The sequence below is a fragment of the Erpetoichthys calabaricus genome, chromosome 2, assembly GCF_900747795.2.
Source record: "Erpetoichthys calabaricus chromosome 2, fErpCal1.3, whole genome shotgun sequence".
Taxonomy (NCBI): domain Eukaryota; kingdom Metazoa; phylum Chordata; class Cladistia; order Polypteriformes; family Polypteridae; genus Erpetoichthys; species Erpetoichthys calabaricus.
The window spans coordinates 142201937-142222192 of record NC_041395.2 but is presented as its reverse complement, the minus strand read 5'-3'; the positions used below and the strand labels follow the sequence as shown (position 1 = coordinate 142222192).

Below are 20256 nucleotides of genomic sequence, written 5' to 3'. Positions count from 1 at the left end.
TTGGAATATGATTAGCTCTTTCATCTTCAACCATATTTCTGCAGATACATTCAAGCCTTCAGAACTTTTCCAACCTGGCTAAGTCTTTTCTTCTCAAAATGACATTGAATTTTCAATTCATTCTTTTAATGAATTTTTAGACAAAAACGCTCCTATAAAAACTTGATCCGCACCCTCAATAAATTCTACTCCTTGGTTCAATGACAGTATTCGAGCCTTGAAGCAGGAATGTTGGAAAGCGGAGTGCTTGTGGAAATCCAGTCAACTTCAACTTCACCACCTTTACATAAAAGATCTTTTAGTCAGTTTTAACAACATGGTCAAGGATGCCAGTACTGCTTATTTCTCGAAATTAATTTCTAATAGTAGATGTATCTAAAAATCTTATTTGATACCATCTGTAAGACTGTCACTCCTGCAACTCATGTTGTACCTGTTTCCTCAAATGAAGATTGTGATCATTTCTTTTTGTTTTTTTTATAAATAGGATTAGTATTGTCCGTGCAAGAATTACTACCTCAACTAACCCTACTCCTATCTATTGTCAAGCTTAGCCTACAATCTTAAACATTTTCTCTGAATTGGTAACATTTTACCTGTTTCTTCATTTAAAAATGTAATTCATTTTATTGGGCCTAGTGTTTTATACATAATAAACAGCTCTCTGATTTCTGGCTATACCCCTGCTTTCTTTAAACAAGCCATTGTTCAGCCTCTCTTAAGAAGGAAAATCTTGATGATTATTTGACTCAAAAATGTAAGCATATTTTTAAACTGCATTATATTGCAAAGATCTTAGAAAAAATTGCTGCCAACCAACTTAAAGCTGTCTTTGAGGAACACAATATTTTAGATAAATTTCAGTCTGGCTTCTGTAGGATACATTCTATTGAGATCTCCGAATCTCTAATGACATTCTAATGTATAGAGATGCTGTTGAAGACTCTGTGCTGGTGTTACCGGATCTTACAGCTGCATTTGACACTGTTGATCATCATATCCTGATTGAGAGACTCGGGACGAGAGTAGGCATATCTGGGTCAGCCTTGGAGTCACTCTTTTCCTATCTCTTATAAGAATTTCTCTGTTGCTGCTGGTAACTTTGTGTTGTCATCTGCTACTCTGACCTGTGGTGTACCCTAAGGTTCTCTTGTGGGCCCTCTTTGTTTGCCTTATATTTAATTCCCCTCAGTAATATTTTTGCTATGCTGATGGCACACACTTACCGTATATATCTTCTTTAAACTGACACATATTGCAAAGTTATCAGTTTTGCATGGCTACCTGAGTGTTACAAAAATTGGGTGGCTGACATTATCTGCAAATGCATACTGATAGAACTGAAATTTGAATTTGTGTGCTTGACATTTTTATCCCAAAGGTTTTAGATAACCCAAGCTCTCTTTCCTTTTTTGTGAAATCCACTGTCAGAAAATTATTACTAGTTACTTTTGGCCAGTCATTGACCTTTGAAACCACATCATATGTTTAACACAGAAACATTGCCAAACTCAGGAAAATTGATTTCCAAACAGAGTTGTGCATGCATGCATTTACATCATCTTGTCTTGATTACTGTAACTGTCTATTCACATGCTTAAATTCATTCTCACTGGATCATCTACATTTGGTCCAGAATGTAACTGCAAGTTTCCTGACTAGATCATATACAAGATTTCACATCACATCCAGCCTGAATTATTTGCACTGGCTTCCCATGAAATTCAGAGTTAATTTTAAAATCCTAGATTTCAATTTTTGAGCTCTGCTGCAGCCTTATATCACATGTAGGTCTATGCAGTCTTCTGATCAGGGTTTATTAGCTGTTTGTTGACTTAAGACTAAAGGAGGCTGTGCATTTCAGGCTGTGGCTGTAACATAAGTTTAATGTGTCATTGTCCTCTGTACAAAAATATTTTATAAATCTACTTTTCTTTCTACTCACATGCACAGTGGACACAGATTAAGCACATGGGCTCATCATTTAGAACTGCTAGGCAAAGCATAAGTCAAGACAGATAAAGACAGCTGGGGAAACATGCACTATTTTTTGTCTGTCAGAGTCAGCATGAAATTGTTTCCTCTTTGCCTTGTTTGGAATTATATTATTCACCTAAGTGGGAGCCTGCACATGAAGAAAGGGTATAAAGCCTTGGAAAGTTGCCTGGCACACCTTTGAAGCTGACGGAAGGATGTGAGATAATGCCATCTGATCCGGAAAATCCTTCAATTGCAGCAACGAAAATGGCATACTCTATACATCAGGCCCCCACTCCCGAACTGGGTTCTTGTCATGGCTTCCTTTGTCTGTTATGCCGCGTAAGCCGTCATTAAAGAAAGCTGTTATTTTTCCTATGTGATTTCTTACTGCTGTATCACTAAGGGAGGGGTATCGCCTTTTTATATTATATCTATATAGTTTCGGTTTATGTAATCCACCCCCTGCTGGATACAAAGGTGCAGTGAGAAAAATGTAACTAAAAAGCTTACAGATTACACTAAAGTAAGTGAAATAGCAGATACTCTGGAACCAGTAGTATTTATTAATCAATTTTGACAGAATTCAGGCTTGGACAGTGTAATGCAGCATATCAAGAGTCCATGGTGGTGCAAGGTTTTTATTTAAAAAAAAAAACACAGTGGGGTTCAGGGTTTGTGGTTGTTGTTGAATGCTGGTGGAAAGCCGAGTGGCTCTGGAGTTTTTAATGGGGAAATTGGTTGATTGCTCATTCATATGCAAGTGCGATCAGCTCAGCCATTCCTCACTGATGCTCTGCGGATTGTTAAGGAAAGTAACTACACTTACAATGATAAAGTCTGCATTATGATTTTGCAGTGCATCATGTGAACACTTTTTTAAATAAATGTACTTTGCACAAGGTGTTGTTTGTATCCTTATTGTCCTAGCCCATCTCGGTTATGATGATTGTTGTCCAGAGAGAAGAAAGATGCAGGGGCTGCAGGCAACTGGAGCATCACAGACAAATATATGGCAGAAGAAATATAATATGAGCAAATGTAAAGTAGTGTTACACAACAGGTGGTCTGAAACTTAAAATTGCACTTTATGAGAAGGACTAAGAGGTTGCAGTAGACTAGTCACTGCCCATGACCAGTAGGTAAATTGGATATTTGGTTACATAATGCACTGTGTAGCATGCAAATCAATGGAGGTTATTTTTTAGGTGTTATCATGCACTAGTGAGGCCTCATTTGAAATGTTGCATGCAGTTCTGACATTGATATTACATGAAAGATATAGCAACACTAGAGAAGGTTCAAAGAAGAGGAACTAGAATGATTTCAGGACTATGGTGTAGGAGCTAAGAGGAAGGGTTGAAAGAACTGATTTTTTTTTGTTGAATGATATGGAAGTTAAGAAGAGACATGACAAAGTTTCCAAAATTTTGAAAAGGATTAGTACAGTGTATTGCAACTGTTAATATAAAATGAGGTTTTCTACAAGAACACTTTTGAACAGATGAGAACTGTTTAAGGGTAAATTTCAAACAAATATTAATTAATAATAATTAATTAATAACTCAAGAAACATAAATACAGTATCTGAAATAAATTCCCAAGTAGGGTGAAATATAGTAGTACCTTGGGAATCTGCAAACCTCGACTGGATCAGTTGTACTCAATATTGAATTAAATTTTTTGTTTATTGTTTTGCTTGTTTTTAATGTAGCTTTCACAAGTTTTTGCAGATATGTATGTCTATTAGTGTGTTTGTGGGTGTGTGTCCTTTCCTTTCTGTATGAATGGAAAATAGATTCTAGTAAAGAAGAAACATTCTGTGATTAACAAAAGCCTGAACGAAACTTGATCACATGTGCTGAATTGCCTTCCTAGCTTTGCAAATGTCACAATGAAGTATTCCTACTGGGCAATGCCTACAGAGCTAGTGAAGGGTTTTTAATAAAGAGAAAAAGGTTAATGAAAGCAATGTGTTATCATACATTATGAAAGCTAATTTCCTTTTTTGGTGTAAGTTTAGATTGTAGAGCTAGAGTCTTAAGAGATTTTGGCTTTTAAAGTTATTCTGTCTTCCATATACTGTATTTTAGTTAAAATGTCAATTTGAGAAGTATCTTTTCTAATAAATTTTCTGTAAGAAGGAAATTGTATGCATGCTTAACGAAATGAAGCACAAAGAAATAACTATACTCTGCATCTATGTGTTCTTTGAATTTGTGTTTTTAAAAACTTTGCTATCATGTGTGTAAATGACATCACATAATAATCAATGAGTTCTTAATTTAACAATGGTAGTGGGGGAAAAGATGTGTTAATTATAGTTGTTTTATGTATTTTTTCAGATACGATGGATTTTTGGATCGCTTTCTTGGTTTTACAGGTTTCCTTGAAAAGCTTTGAAAGCTACAATACTGGCTGTTAATTTCTTAAAAACATTGGTGTGTTAACTGCTATAGAGCATACACAGAGAAATTGGTGAATGGAATATTAATACAGAGTTTGGTGTTGCCGTCTCCCTCTTCATATTTGAGTCATTAGAGGTTAAGAAAATTTTGAAGAGGCATTGCTGTTTGTGTTCTTTACAAATTATTTAGACTGAGGTCAAATTTTCCAGTCTCCTTTTGCAGTATTTATGGACTGCTACATTTATAAGAGTTTCATACTTAAATAACATTACTGCAAGATTTAAGCTAATTGTTGGATATGTCATTTTATTACTAGGAGCATTTTTTATCATTTATTCTATTTAAAACCAGCTGGTAATAAAGTAATAGAATAAAGGAAGTCAAACACTATCTGCCTTTCAAAAGAGACCTATGAAGCAATCTAAATATCTATAAGAATTCAGTAGATTTTTTTTATTACAAAAATGCAGAAAAGAGTTGACAATCCTGATAAGAAACTTAATTAATTCTACAGTAAAGATGCAGTGGATAACTGAGCCTTATTTAGGTCCCCACAAGTATTCCACAATCAAACACAATTAAATTATAGCCACATACAGTATATGTTACCATTATTTAACTTTATTCTTTTTATTTTTTCCTCAAAATGTGTGCTAATACTGCTACTCTCTGCTTTAGGAGCTAAAGCTTTACAACTGTAATCATAGGAACTTATCAAACAAAACATGGTGTAGGAAATGCTACAGTACAACTTGCAGGTACTGTGAAGCATCATATTGAAAACACTCAGTAATGACCATTGAAAATGAACACGTGTGCTGTTCAAACAGGAATTTGCTGCTAATGCCATTGGAAAATACAGATGTGTCGGATCATTTTTTTCCTTCAGTGCCATGATTTATATTATTTTTGCATTTTCATAACATTCAGATTCTTGTTGTGTCATTTTAATAGTTTAACAACATATCAGGAAAAGTGCAATTAAAAAGAAGAATATTGAATCTCTAATAAAAACTCTCAGTTTCTCAGAATTATGTTTAATTTCTGTTACATTTCTTTCATTCCTGTTATGCTTCTCTCTCACATTGTTCTTCTTGCTTTATTTCACAGACCACACTGATTCACTTTTGACAGATCAGTCTGCATTGGTCACAGTATCTTAGCTGTACAAGCACAGTCAATTATGGTTGGCACACTTTTCAGCCATTTGTTATGGTCCAATTTTTGCATCATTTTGTATTGGCAGGCAATATTACGTTTTTACTTTAAAGAGAGCACCTTTAAAGTGGCTGGCTTTTGCATCAAACTCATTTCATGCATTTCATATTCAGGTGGTCTTGATTAAATTCGGGGACCTCTTAGATTGTTAACCAACTCAAAAAAATTGTTTAATTTTAAAAAATATTAATTTATCCTTACCTTCTGGGAGAATTTGAACAGTATGAGCCCACTCAGCTCCACATGCGTATTGTTTCCTTTTAGCTAAAACTTTGAATTAAACAGCTTAATGGAATCACTTCTGTAATAAAGGTCTATATGTGTATACTAAGAATGTTAATACTCAGCAGATATCTCCTAAATATGAATGTTTCTTATGAATATCAGCGGACCTTTCAACCAGGCAAACCATTCAGCCCAATCCCCATTACCAGATGACACACATATCTGCAACTACTGTGACAATTGTGTTACAATTGTGTCAGAGTAAGATATCAATCTCTAAAAAGTCCTTAGAACAGAAAGTGTGGCTTCTGTGACAATCCATTTCTACCAGTGTTCATTACATAACTATTAAAATACTTGCTACTTTTTTCAAAACAACTGATTTCTTCAACCCTACTTTTTATCTTGATTCTTGGCTTGAACTGTGGTTAACCTTTACCTTAAGAATGGCACAACCTAAGTAGTACTGTAGTAGGAGATGTCCTTAATTTGGTTTGCTGGTATTAATGTCAACGCTCTGCTGCAAGCTTAGCCTGTTCTGCCTCTTGCTGTCTGAATTGCTAGGAGAAGAATTCCCAGGCATCTTTTGACAAGCCTCAAGCATCAGCCTTTCATCAATAATTTGTATCTGGATTCTCTTTCACGAAAATAACTACACATAGCTACACATAAGTATACATACCTGACCTGGATTAACCTTCAGTGATACTAAGTGTGTGTTGTTTCATTCTTAATTGTGGTGTCATTTTTATTTTGAAGTCTCAGGTTTAGGGTTTTTTTTATAGGAATAACATTTTGTAGAAGTTACAGACAACTATAAAAGAGCAGAAGAATACAATTTTAGAATTACAGATTTGCAGTTAAATAACTCTGATTTCCAGAGAACTAATTTTAAAACAATATAATTCAAAGTTAATTTCTTTCTAAGAAAATGTTTGTTTACAATGGCTTTTCTAATATTTTATATTTTTATGATTAATTATTCAATTTTTGCTTATTACTATTTTAGATACTACTTTACTAATTTTACAATTATTGATTTTTTTGCTATTTGAAAGTGAAATAAGTAATTGTACCAGAATTTGCTTTTGAAAGTATAATGAGATATGAAAGTGTGAATTGTTGTTTAAATCACTTAACTGTAATTACTGTACATGTGCTTACGTATTTATTTATTTGACTCTATTTATTCAGCATCTCTATTGGGATAAGTTATGTCCTGGCTGGGAGTGAAGCCTTTGCAGAATTGCTTCATGTAAGGTAAGATGTGACACTTTAAATGATACATAATTATATTGCAAATAATTTTTATAGTGTATAAGGTATAGTGCATATTTGTCAAATACTTAAATTAGGAACCAACAAGTCTCCAAATTACTATCCACTAAAGTGCAAGATGGAATGCTGTTTCTTTTTTTGGATACTGACATGAAGTGCAATGACCATGATGAAAAACAAAAGAAAAGATAAAGCACACAGACTGACTCTATTGAACGTGACACTTGATTTGTAAATAGTATAACTAAGCGTCTCAGCATGCAGTTTTACAATTGTACCATTATGGGTTCAATTACCATACCCGGATGCTGTCTGCTGCATGTTTTCCCTGTGTTAGGTTTCTGAGTAGTACTCTTTCAATTTCAACTTAGAGTATCTACAACATTTCTTAGCATACCAGGGAATACGTTTACCCTCTACCTGCACCTCTCGGAAGTTTCACATGTGCCCCATGAATATACAGTATTACATTTCTTTCGATTTAACTGAATTGTAGCACCCGTTTACCAATACCTTTCCAATAGTAATGTTTTCTAATTCAGTTAACCTTCAACTTGCAAAACAGCATTCCCAAAGATGTTTACTTTTGTAAATTTCAATTAACACAAAAAGATTACTATTGTCTTTGCCACCATTATTTAATTCATGGCATTTATCTACATTAACATATTTCAATGCATAATTAGATTTACATTTTCTCTTTGTAAAAAAAATGTAATAAAACTTCTATTCTTACATCAAAATATGCAGCAAACATTATCTACACACAATTAACAGATTAAAGTGACGGCCATTGCATCTCTACAAATATATAAAAAGAAATTTAAAAGCTCTATTACTGTACAGTAGCTGCCATTCCGTGGAAGCCTGTGATTAAAACTAGTGATTAACTTGTCACTTGTCCCTTAAAGCATATTTTATCAGAAATGTTACTAACAGGTCAAAACATTTAATCATAGTTATTGCCTTAAAATTATGTCGTTGTGAGTTTTTAAGAATTTGATTGAGAAATGTTCTTTGAGATGCTGAATAACTTATTAACCTTTGTCCCTTAGTCTTTAAAACACATTTGTTACACAATTCCATACTTTCTGCTAAAACATGTGAGGAAATGTGTATATATATTTCTTTCACTGGCCATTTTAAATGAGACTGGCACAAGTGACATGGGCATGCAATGGCCTGGCATTCTGTTTGGGTCTGTTTTGGGTGACAGAGGTTATGACTCACCACCACCCAGAAACAGGAGGAATGAATAAAAGATGAAACAAAATTAAGTAGCTTGAACAAGGCCATAGATAGCCAGAAGCATGGTGATTGTTTTTTGTGTACAAACTGCTGTGGCAGAATGCCCTTGTAACAGATTTGATTTGATTTATAGGAGAAAAATGAACCAAAACAATAAAGTTGGCTGTTTCATTTATATGCAGTAATAATTTATATAGTTTCAGCAGTGAAAGTAGCTGTGCTGAAATAGGTTTTTTTTATGTCTTTCAGGCTAATCTCAACCCCTCCCACAATACGAGTTTGTTTTTTGTGACAGCAAAATTAACTGTGATTGGAAAATAGCAACTAGTGTTCCAGTTTTATAGAATGCAATATTTACGCTCATTAACATATTTCTGTTGGCTATTTTCTGTTTTTTGTGTGTCTCTATGATTTATTCATTGGAGATGTTTTTTTTTTTTTTTAGTTTAGAGTAATTACAAATCAACACGTTTATTTAATACAAGCTCTGTGAGGCATATAAAACATATTTGATATGTCAGTACTGGATATGCAGTAAAATTAAATTTAGAATTAAAGTTTTTAACTGACATTTCTAAAAACTGATTTTACAAGCAGCTTGAGAGAAACTTTTAGGAACTTTCAGAATTCTGTACCTTTTTTCATAAGCTGTACAGCTCTTTTGTTTTGGCAATTACCCTCTCAGAACTTTGCTTTTCACAGCTAGATGTCAAATTAACAGTCTGATCTTAACACTTGGTATCATCAGATATTATCTTGCTGTGGTGCTAATGAAATGCAGAAACGTTTTATGTGTTGCACAGCATAAACTACTAATTTCAGTTTGATTTACTAATATAATAATATACAATTGGCTGAATAAAAGCTATAATCACAGTCAGAGCTCAAGCATTATTATAGCCTTAATATTTAGGCCCAGAGAGCTTGCTAGATGCAAGTGCCTAATGGTTTTTGAGGAAATTGTATAAAACATCAAAATGTTAATATGAATGTATTTTGCTCATTTTAGGAGCTTTGCTTTTGTAATTTGAAGTTCTATTTAGACTTGGACATCTCTGCACAAGTTGTTTCAGTGGTGCCTGCAATAGAAGAAATTGGAGACAGAGGCCTAACAAGACATAAACAATTAAAAGTCCATATTTTGTTATTAAAACCCATTACTGTGATAATGAATTTCGAGAACCATTAGAAGGTGGTTTGTCTTTTTTTGCATTAAGAGAAGACCATGGAAGTAGAAGTATGGATCAATAGCCACTTGATGGCTCTGTACTGCAAAGGTTGGTAGATAGTCTTAAAGTAATTGTTCCATGGGCACATAATTTTTTGAAAGGGTTTGGGAAAATCCTGTCACACTGTTAAGTGGAGAGGGGTGGCTCTGGCATCAAATAGGTTGGTCCCTGTTGAATATTTTGCAGGACATTCTGTACTTATGCCTCCAATATACCTGGCCCTTTGACAGTTTTTTTGGGTGCAGTATTTGGTTAATACATGGGGTCACCAACATAAGCATTGGAAGGACAGCTTCTGGACTTCCAAAGGGCGTTTACTCCAAAAATATCACCAGGGTGAGCTTTAAAAGCTGCGACTTGCCAATCATTCACCAGACTTGGAGAAAGGAGATGAGTTGGTTTAAATGTTTGACTAACAAGATTGTGGTAGTGAGGGAAGGACAGAGAGAGAAAACAAAAAGAGAGTGTGGCATTGGACAGGCAGTGTGGTTTGGTGTATGTCGCACAGTATTGTGAATAATGAAGAAGTGGGCCAGCAATCACACTAGAGATACAGACAATGCAAAGGTGTGTAGCAGATCCCAGAGAGGCAGTATATCTGTTTATTCTTTTGCTACCTTTCTCCAATCACTTATAGCTCTGTGATATGTTTTTTCATTAATAAATCACATTACTGCAAAGAAAGTTGTTTTTGCCAAACTTTGCTCCAAGTTATGTTAGCAGACAATGGTGCCCCATTCAAAACGGATTCTGTAAAACAAAATTACCTATAACAGCATTACTAGAAATCTGTTTTTTTCCTTCTGCAATTAATTATAAAGTATTTTTCATTTAAAGCATCACATCAAAAGGAAGATTGTAGTACATGTGTTTTAGAAACTCTTTAAAAATATCTAACACTATATTTAGCTTTTAAAAAAAACCTTAATCATGCATTATCCTTATGATAAAGGAATTATAATATTTTTCTGTTTACAAGAAAAGAATCCTATCCAAGAAAATTTTGGAAGGAAGCTTTTTATGCACTTTCAATACCTTACCTTGCTGTGAGTAGTTTGCCGGTACCAGCAATTAAATATACAATTATTTTAAAAATAAGTTATCTGGAAGGCCATACCCAGTGCCAACAGCAGCATTGTGCACAAGGAGTTCAAGCCTGACATTACATATCATAGTCAAGAATTGTTTTTTTGACTTATTCCAAAATATGCCAGCCATTACATTCTCTAACTGACCGAAATAATTTTTCCCTTCTGTCCTCTGTGTACAAGTAAATTCTAACCAACAATCCAAGACCTCTTTCTGTTTTTTTTACTTTTGTTAATGCTCTTGAGAAAAATACAAGTACACTCTGCCCAGGATCCAGGTGGCACCAAATGTATTCTGTTCAGCATTGTGTTCTTCTTAGCAATTTAAAATAAACTAAGCCTGTTTCAAAGAACGTAGACCCCACAGCCAGAAATATAGGGTAGGTCTAAATAGTTTATTATATTATTACACAGGTTTTTAAAATAATTTCTACCTGAGTTCACAGGATGATGAATATTAAATCACATTGCCCTGCAAGCCCCTGTTCACATTAAAACATGTTGCATATATATGGTCAAAATGATTCTCAATTAGTTCAACTATGTGAAACTTGTTACATCAGGACAAGAGGTGTCATATTGTGTATTATTGTATATTATATAGCCGCTTTCAATCTGTAATAAGGGTTTCATTTTCCTGAGCTAATCATAAGACTTCTGAGTGTCAGCATTGTTGACAACTGCATAGATGTTTTATCTTTGCATCTAAATCCATTTTTCTGACCTTCTTTTTAAAACAAGCTAAATAGTCCCACAAAGGTCGTTTGAGTATTAGATTGGGCTTGTTGTCCTTCACAGTTTTCAGCCTGAGGAATTATAAATTTAAGCAAGACTATGAGAGCCAGGAGACTACAGTGAGACTGGCTAATTATTCATTAGTAAATGGTTATGATTTTGTTAAAAAAAAAATGATGCCTTACAGCTACAGCAGACTGGGTTCAGTTCCTGGCCTGGTCACTGTCTGCCTCAAAAAATGATTCTTGAGGAATGTTGCTACTAGATGTTTAGTTTATATAGAATTTATTTGAAATGAGTATGTCTTATGGCTTTTTATACATGTTTCTAGAAAAGCTGGCTTAAACTTCTTCAGTTTCACATTAAAAATGTAGTTTATGTGAAATAATACAAATGGATTTCACTTCTTTAGATAACAGCACTACTTACAGGAATAATTCTGGGATGTTTTGCCATTACTAAACTACATTAGGTTGGCTTTATCCAAAATTAACATGTTTTTAAAATGTAAAAAATATTTTGGATGTCATACTGACTCTGGTTAATTTATGTTTAAAGAAGACAAACAAATCAGAATAGGACTCAACACAACAGTGTTACCAGGTGAGATAGGTTTGTATGTGTCAGATTATTGTTTAACACTTACTAATACGGAAATGGTTTTTGGCAGATTGCTGTATTGTGGATATTTTCTAAAATGTTTTCTTCAGTTCTTTTAGCCTTTTTCTTTGCAAAAATTGCATATTTGTCTTAAATTTAGCTAATTAGCATTATGGGACTACCTGTTTTTTGTGAAATTATTTCAAAAAGTTCTGGACATGTCCATCTTCAGGGAAATTTGAAAACTGTTTAATAGTATTTTTAAGGGCCAAAGATTTTCTTGGTTTTGAAAGTGGCATTGGGTAAGTTTGTCTTCAATAAATTACCTGACTTTTACACACCCCAAACTACAAGAAAATACCTTTCTTCTCCATGTGACGATAAGAGGCTTTGTGTCATATTAAATACTAACCATGCTATCTATTAAAAGCAAGTAATAGAATAATTTAAAAATATTCATCAGTGTCTTACCTCTGTATTCACATGTGTCTAAACCTCTTAACTGGGTCTCTCTCGAACTCGTTCCTGTAAAGCCTACTTTTCAGACTCTGGTTATTATTTTTAGGAGCCTTTCTCACCTCATGCTGGTTTTATACTTTCCTGTCTTTGTAGGAGACTCTCTCAGCATGCCTTTCCTCCTCCTCATGTGTCTGCAACTCGCACGTCCTCTTTTGGTCATGTCACCAAAGCCAAACTATCCAATCACACCTAAGTCAATTAGATTGCTCTGGAGGACTGGAAACGCATCGAAACCTTAGTGTTGTATTATATAGTAGATACCTTATCGGTTACTTGCTAACATCATTTGATGGTGATGCTATTGGGAAGTTCATTATGAAATGGTAGTTGATGTACTTAGTATGTAGAAATAAAATATTAAAAAAACAGTCATTTAAGTTTAAGGTTAACTGCATAGAAAATATCAAATGATATCAGAATTGCTATCATTGTGTTCAGTTAGTATACAGTAATGTGGTTTAATAAAACCATTTCTTCAATGATTGATCGATTAACGTAAGCCAGAGAAACTTACATTAATATTAATGTAGAGAAAAGCCAAGCAAAATGACACCTTTTATTGGCTAACTAAAAAGATTACAATATGCAAGCTTTCGAGGCAACTCAGGCCCCTTCTTCGGGCATCTTGCCTGAAGAAGGGGCCTGAGTTGCCTCGAAAGCTTGCATATTGTAATCTTTCTAGTTAGCCAATAAAAGGTGTCATTTTGCTTGGCTTTTCTCTACATTCATAATGGCTAACACGGTACAACACCCTAGTACTATTAATATTAATCTAATTTATTATAATTAACAGTGCCCTTTAAAAAGTATTCATTCCATTGGAGGTTTTCACATTTTATTGTTATAAATTATTAAATGACAGTGGTTTTAATTTGTCTTTTCTGACACTGATAAAATATAAAAGACAAATTAACGTCAAAGAGAAAGCAGATCACTGCAAAGTGCTCTTAATTAATTACAAATATAAAACACAAAATTGATTGCATATACATTCATTTAATCCTCTATCCTGAAACGTGTTCTAGGTCTGCTGCAGAGAATTATCCCAATAGTACGATGCTGCCGTCATCATACTTCTTGGTGGAGATGGTGTCATTTTAATAATGTGCAGCGTTTGGCCTATGCCAAACATGGCATTTAGTCTAATGGCCAAAAAGGTCAATTTTGGTCTCCTCAGACTATAGAACCTTCCTTCAATTGATTTTATAGTCTCCTATGCGCCTTCTGGCAAATTCTAGTTGCATTGTCTTGTATTTTTTTCACATTGGTTTCTCTTTGCCATTCTCTCATAAAGCTGCAAGCTGATGAAGTACCTGGGCAACAGTTGTTGTATATACAGTCTCTCAAATCTCAGTTACTATAACTTGTAACTCCTTCAGAGTTATCACAGTTCTCTTGGTGGCCTCTCTCATTAGTCTTCTTTTAGTATGATAACTCGGTTTTTGTGGATGGTCTGCTCTAGGCAGATTTATAGCTGTGCTTTACTCTTCCATTATTTAATGGTTGATATAAATAGACTTCAAGGGATTTTTAATGATATCGATATTCTCTTGTCTCCATCCCCTGAGTGTTCCCCTGCTTTTCAATTACTTATTCACAGAGTTGCTTGGAGTGTTTTTTATGTTCATTGTGTACATTAGGCCACCATATCAACTCCCTACAAGCTGAACCTTCCAGACAGACAACCCCCATTCAACTAATGATGAGACTTCTGAAACCATTTGGCTACACCAGTGATGATTTAAGTTTGTCATTTTTTTATATTAATAAATAATTTAGACCACTTTGCAGAGACCTGTTTTTACTTTATTATTAGAGATATGTTTCTGTTGACTGGTTTCAAAAAAGCAAAATCAAATCCACTGGGATTAAATGTTGAATAATAATAAAATATGAAAACTTTCAAGGGATGAATAATTATAAAGGCATTATATTACACTGCAGTAATAAGAGAGATGAATTTGTGTTCATCTGTGAAAGAAGAAAATAAGCAGAGATTCCCATTGAGAAAATAGAAAAGAAGGTTAAAAATACCATGGTTTTGTTGCGAATCCTTTGTATGGTGAGTGCCTTGAACACAAAAAACTGCTTACATATATGGGAGGGGAAGAGTAAAGAAAGCCACAGATGAATGGAGTGAAGACAGAGTGTGAAAAGCAGCCTTTAGGAATGATAAAGGGAGAGATTAAATAGTTGGTCAGTAGGGATGGGATGGTTACCATTTTTTACAAGTAGCCACAGTGAAGTACCTGATGGCTACTATGCTGTTTCATATTTTAACAATCACTGTAATGGTTGTTGATTACCGTGTCTTTATAAAACATAATTTGCTTTAAAAGCTCTGTCAAGCATTCGTTGAAAAAGTTATATTTCAATATACAACCACTTTAGATGCAGGCAGCTTGCTAGCAAGCTTTGCTGCCATGTCTCAGTTACCAATTATAGTGCTGCCATCTACTGGATAGCCATATAATTTATTAATTTATATATTTTGGCTGCAACAACTTGTGGAAAATAGTGCTATAAATAGGGTGGTCGTAGTTATGCCATTGCAAGAAAAGTATAAAGTTGCTGATGTTTTGAATCATCTAGATTTGTTTCAGAAAGGACATTTTGATGATAATGACAATGACTGAGATAGTGACAATCAATTTGATGATATGGAATCTGTTAGCTCTGGCACTGATGCAGATAGCTGCCTTGAAGACGTTGCTTCGTCACAAAGCTTCTGACATGTCACAATTGTTGGGATAGCACTACATGGACATTCTCTCACCCACTGAGCATAAACAGTCACCGCCTACCATACAGTATGTATTGTGTGCAACAAGTGAAGACAACACAAAGAAACTTGTTATATTTTGCAGCACGTTTTCTTCTAAGCCTGCACTCTAGGTGCCATGCTTCTAGGACTCTCATTCATTCATTTTAGTAATGTTGCTGATGAAAATAAAGTAATTAATAGTTTCTTTATATTTTTGAAGGAGTTACAAATGATAATAAAACCGTAGTTTTCCCATACATTTCTTTACATTTTTTACAAGTTTTGATAGAACGTAGAGCATCTATATGCTTGTAATAAATGGTCTAGCAGTCAGTGTATTATGCTTGCATGCACTGGCATCTGATTCCCACATGTTTGGGAATTGCTTGTTCAGTGGAGAAGCTCAAGTGCTTAGCAGGAGTCAAAGATGGGGAGCACTGTGCTTCTGTTTAAAATGTGCTTTATAAAAAAAACTCAACCAAACTTTCTTAAAGGAAGGGCTAAAACAAGCTAAGTATATTAATGTGTTAAAATCAGTGCAAACATTCAGTAAATTGAGTTGCATTGTTTAGTGAATTTGTGTTCAAATTTGCTCCATTTTATGTGACAAACTAACAGCTGCCAATTAATGGCTGCATTGTGTTAAAGACACTTATAATCATCATTTCTTTAAAGACTGACTGTCTTTAAAACTGAAATTGAAAATTCAAATCAGTGACATGCATTAAAAGATGAACTTAAGGATAACTTCCTTGAAGAAAATCAGCTGTAGCGTGGCTATGTCTGCCACCCCTTCAACTCTGTAAAGAAGATTACAGTCATGGGAAAAAATTATTGCCATGGAAAGACTTGCCTAGTCATGGCTTAGCTGAAGGCACTGCCCAGAATATGGGGAATCCTCAGTCGATGATTAAATTCCTCATTATGAGTGCTTCATGTCATCTTCACTACTGTAGAGGCAATGTTGAAAACCAATTATCCTAACAAACAAGGCTCGGTGGTGGACTACCAGAAAGATCTTTGTATTGCAGAGGCTTCAAAACAACTCTGTAACCTGGCCGCTTATTTGGCTTCTCATAGTGGACTTGTCACAAGAATTCTGTGCTAGTCATGTGCACATAGCACAGTATATAAATATGCGGTGTGTTTGAAACGGTGGCCAAGCATCCTTCTGCATATACAGTATCATAACAGGGTACCAATTCAAACCATTGTGCAGAGGCTGGTTTGTAGTGCCTGTTTTGTTGTGCCTGGTTTGTTATGGACAGGAATTAAACCACTAAGAAGGATCATTACAGTTGGAAGGGTAAATAGCAGTGTTGTAATGGACGACCGGCTACAGACTCCGATCGCCACCCCCAGGCCGCTAGGAGGAGCCCTCCGGACAGCATGATGGTGCCCCGAGTTCCAGCAGGGCCTCATGGACTTTGTAGTTTATATACACAGCCCTGCTGGATACCTTGGGGGCCACCGGGAGTCGCTGTAGGGGGGCTAGTGGGCTCTTGTGTGCCCTATAACCCGGGAGTGCGTCAGCATCACGTGACCGGAAGGAACAACGTGCTCCCGGGATGAAGAAAAGGACTGTTTACCCTGACCCGGAAGGAAATGGACTTGTGGGTTTGGCCAGGAACCACTTCCGGGTCAGGGGATATAATGGGACTATGGGAAAGCCCAGACACTGAGCTGAGCTGGGAGGTAGGGTGGCGAAGTGTCTGGACGAGGAGGATTAGTTTATTGAGAGAGTTATTGTCATTTATATGAGTGTGGAGTGGAGGGTGCTTTGTGCACTGTATAACAGAAAAATAAATAGTTGTTATACTTTTACCTCGTGTCTCGAGTGGTACCTGAGGGTTCAAGAGGTGGGCAAAGCCTCTATCTGCTACACTGGCATAGTCGGCAGGATTCTCTGGCCGTCCGTTGGCAGTGGATCTGTGTTTAATATAAATTTTGTAGTAGCAGAGAACCCTACGAAGGTCCCTCTTGAAACTGCTGAGGTGAAAATCCCACCCGCGACCAAGAGCGCTGCAGCTGTGAGCCGTCCTTTACAGCAGACCACAATGGGGAAGAAATCGGGAAAGAAGAAGGGCAGTCCCGACTGGGTGAAGACCATGATGGACGCCGAATTAACCTGGACTTACCTGACTGGGTGTGAGGAGGACCGAGTGCCGATAAAGGCTGAACAAGCCCGAAGGGCGCAACAGCAGGGTTGCTGTCAGCCATCGGCCGTGCCGGAATCCCTAAACGGATTAGAGACACCGCTACCACGACTGGAGGTATGTACTGGGAAAACGCCCGAAGTTTCGGGTACCTTTTACTCGTGTTTTGCAGAGGCATGCCTCCAGAAAGCAGACGGTGCGTCGGATGCCTTCCTCATACCTTGGCAAGATGGCCGCGTTACCCAGAAGGCAGGCCAGGCTAGGAGTCGTCAATCTTCAATCCCATTCGAGGACAAAGTCCACGTGACCTCGCGCGACGGCGACCAGGAAGAAGGTCGCTTTGGAGCCTTCGGTGAGGTCAGTGCTTCCCCGACGAGTCGGAGCTCCCTGAAGGGGAAGGGGGCGGTGAGCGATGCAGCGACAACCTTAAACAAAGGTAAAGAGGGGCGGGAAGTGACTGTACGGTCTGCCAACAAAGTAAAAGAGGCAGACCGCAGCCAGCCGCGGGAGGCTACCCATTCCTCTTCGGACTCCAAGTCCCAGAAGCCTGTGCGAAGCCCCGCAGAGCACGTGCCAGGAGCAGACGTGCTCATTGGCTCCCGGCCGGATGGTAAGGGAAACAAGGAAGTAACCTTGCCTCCGGCCGAGATAACTAACTTTATAAACTTACGGGAGCTCGAGAAATATCTCGAGCCCCTATATATCTTCTTCCAGGGACTAAAGGACTTGAAGGAGCGTGTAGAGGAGCTGGGAGCTACAGCCGAAGCGCTGTTGAAGGGACTACAGGAGTACCTACGGCGATTAGGCCGTGAAGCCCCGACCTCGATTAATGTGGCGGTGCAGGTGAGTGATTTCTGTACCGTATATAATAAGGGGACACAGTTTGAGCCGGCACCGCGTTTAATAAGTAGCGGCTGCCAAAGCACTGTGAACCCGACAGTGGAGCGTGGTGTGATGACTGAGTGGTCGGGCAAAGGTCTGATTGAACCGGGGCAGCGGTATCAGATGCCTCTCCGGAACGATGCGGACCTCAAGACCCCGACCCGCGTGAAGAGGGAGTTGTCAATAGTTACTGGAGGGGCAGAGGAAGTGCCAATCAAACCAGGGCAGCTGGAAAGTGCTGTTACCCGGAGCGATATGGTGCTAATGACGCCGCCTCCTAAATTACATAGGACAACGGGTGTGCAAACAGCAAAGAGGCTCTCTCTTTTCCATAGAGAGCCTCACGCTGTGCACAAGCTCCAGAGAAAGAAGGAGATCCCCGAAATAAAACGCGGGTCTCCTGACAGGGTAAAGAAAAGGGCGGAGAGCAGCAAAGCGGCCATTAACCCCTCCTTGGCAGAGAAGAAGGTGGAGCTGACCGAATTCCCGAGATGTTTTAGGTCTCGGGTAGAGAGGCCACCAGGAGGACGTCGGCGGTGCTACAACTGTCGGCAACCGGGCCATGTGTGACGAAGTTGTCCCCGGGGGACAGGGGAGCGGTGGGAAAGAAGATACACCGTTCCCCCAAGGTTCGCCAGGGGATCTAGACAACGTAGCGAAGGTCCAGATGACGCGTTCTTCTGGAGGAGGACGTCCCTCTCGGGGATCGACGCTCCGCCCCGGTTGTCGTCGCCAAGGGGGGGGAACTGTGATGGACGACCGGCTACAGACTCCGGTCGCCACCCCCAGGCTGCTAGGAGGAGCCCTCCGGACAGCATGATGGTGCCCCGAGTTCCAGCAGGGTCTCATGGACTTTGTAGTTTATATACACAGCCCTGCTGGATACCTTGGGGGCCACCGGGAGTCGCTGTAGGGGGGCTAGTGGGCTCTTGTGTGCCCTATAACCCGGGAGTGCATCAGCATCACATGACCGGAAGGAACGACGTGCTCCCGGGATAAAGAAAAGGACTGTTTACCCTGACCCAGAAGGAAATGGACTTGTGGGTTTGGCCAGGAACCACTTCCGGGTCAGGGGATATAAAAGGACTATGGGAAAGCCCAGACACTGAGCTGAGCTGGGAGGTAGGGTGGCGAAGTGTCTGGGCAAGGAGGATTGGTTTATTGAGAGAGTTATTGTGATTTATATGAGTGTGGAGTGGAGGGTGCTTTGTGCACTGTATAACAGAAAAATAAATAGTTGTTATACTTTTACCTCGTGTCTCGAGTGGTACCTGAGGGTTCAAGAGGTGGACAAAGCCTCTATCTGCTACAGTGTTCAAAAATAATGAAATACGGTAATCCCTCCTCCATCGCGGGAGTTGCGTTCCAGAGCCACCCGCGAAATAAGAAAATCCGCGAAGTAGAAACCATATGTTTATATGGTTATTTTTATATTGTCATGCTTGGGTTACAGATTTGCGCAGAAACACAGGAGGTTGTAGAGAGACAGGAACGTTATTCAAACACTGCAAACAAACATTTGTCTCATTTTCAAAAGTTTAAACTGTGCTCCATGACAAGACAGAGATGACAGTTCTGTCTCACAATTAAAAGAATGCAAACATATCTTCCTCTTCAAAGGAGTGCGTGTCAGGAGCACAGAATGTCACAAAGATAGAGAAAACAATCTCTAGCAAACAAATCAATAGGGCTGTTTGGCTTTTAAGTATGCGAAGCACCGCGGCACAAAGCTGTTGAAGGCGGCAGCTCACAGCCCCTCCGTCAGGAGCAGGGGGGGAGAGAGAGAGAGAGACAGAGTTTGTTTTTCAGTCAAAAATCAATACGTGCCCTTCGAGCTTTTAAGTATGCGAAGCACCGTGCAGCATGTCGTTTCAGGAAGCAGCTGCACAAAAGATAGCAATGTGAAGATAATCTTTCAGCATTTTTAGA

General features: G+C 37.8%; 1 protein-coding gene across 2 annotated transcripts in view; it reads left to right on the top strand.

Annotated features, from left to right (window-relative positions):
- si:ch211-51h4.2 (uncharacterized) overlaps window positions 1-20256 on the top strand; it is a 377084-nt gene that overhangs the window by 131804 nt on the left and 225024 nt on the right. For both annotated transcript variants that reach the window (XM_051923955.1, XM_051923956.1), the window contains exon 7: window positions 7023-7088. In XM_051923955.1, the coding sequence (XP_051779915.1) occupies window positions 7023-7088 (66 nt within the window). The remainder of the gene's footprint in view (window positions 1-7022; window positions 7089-20256) is intronic.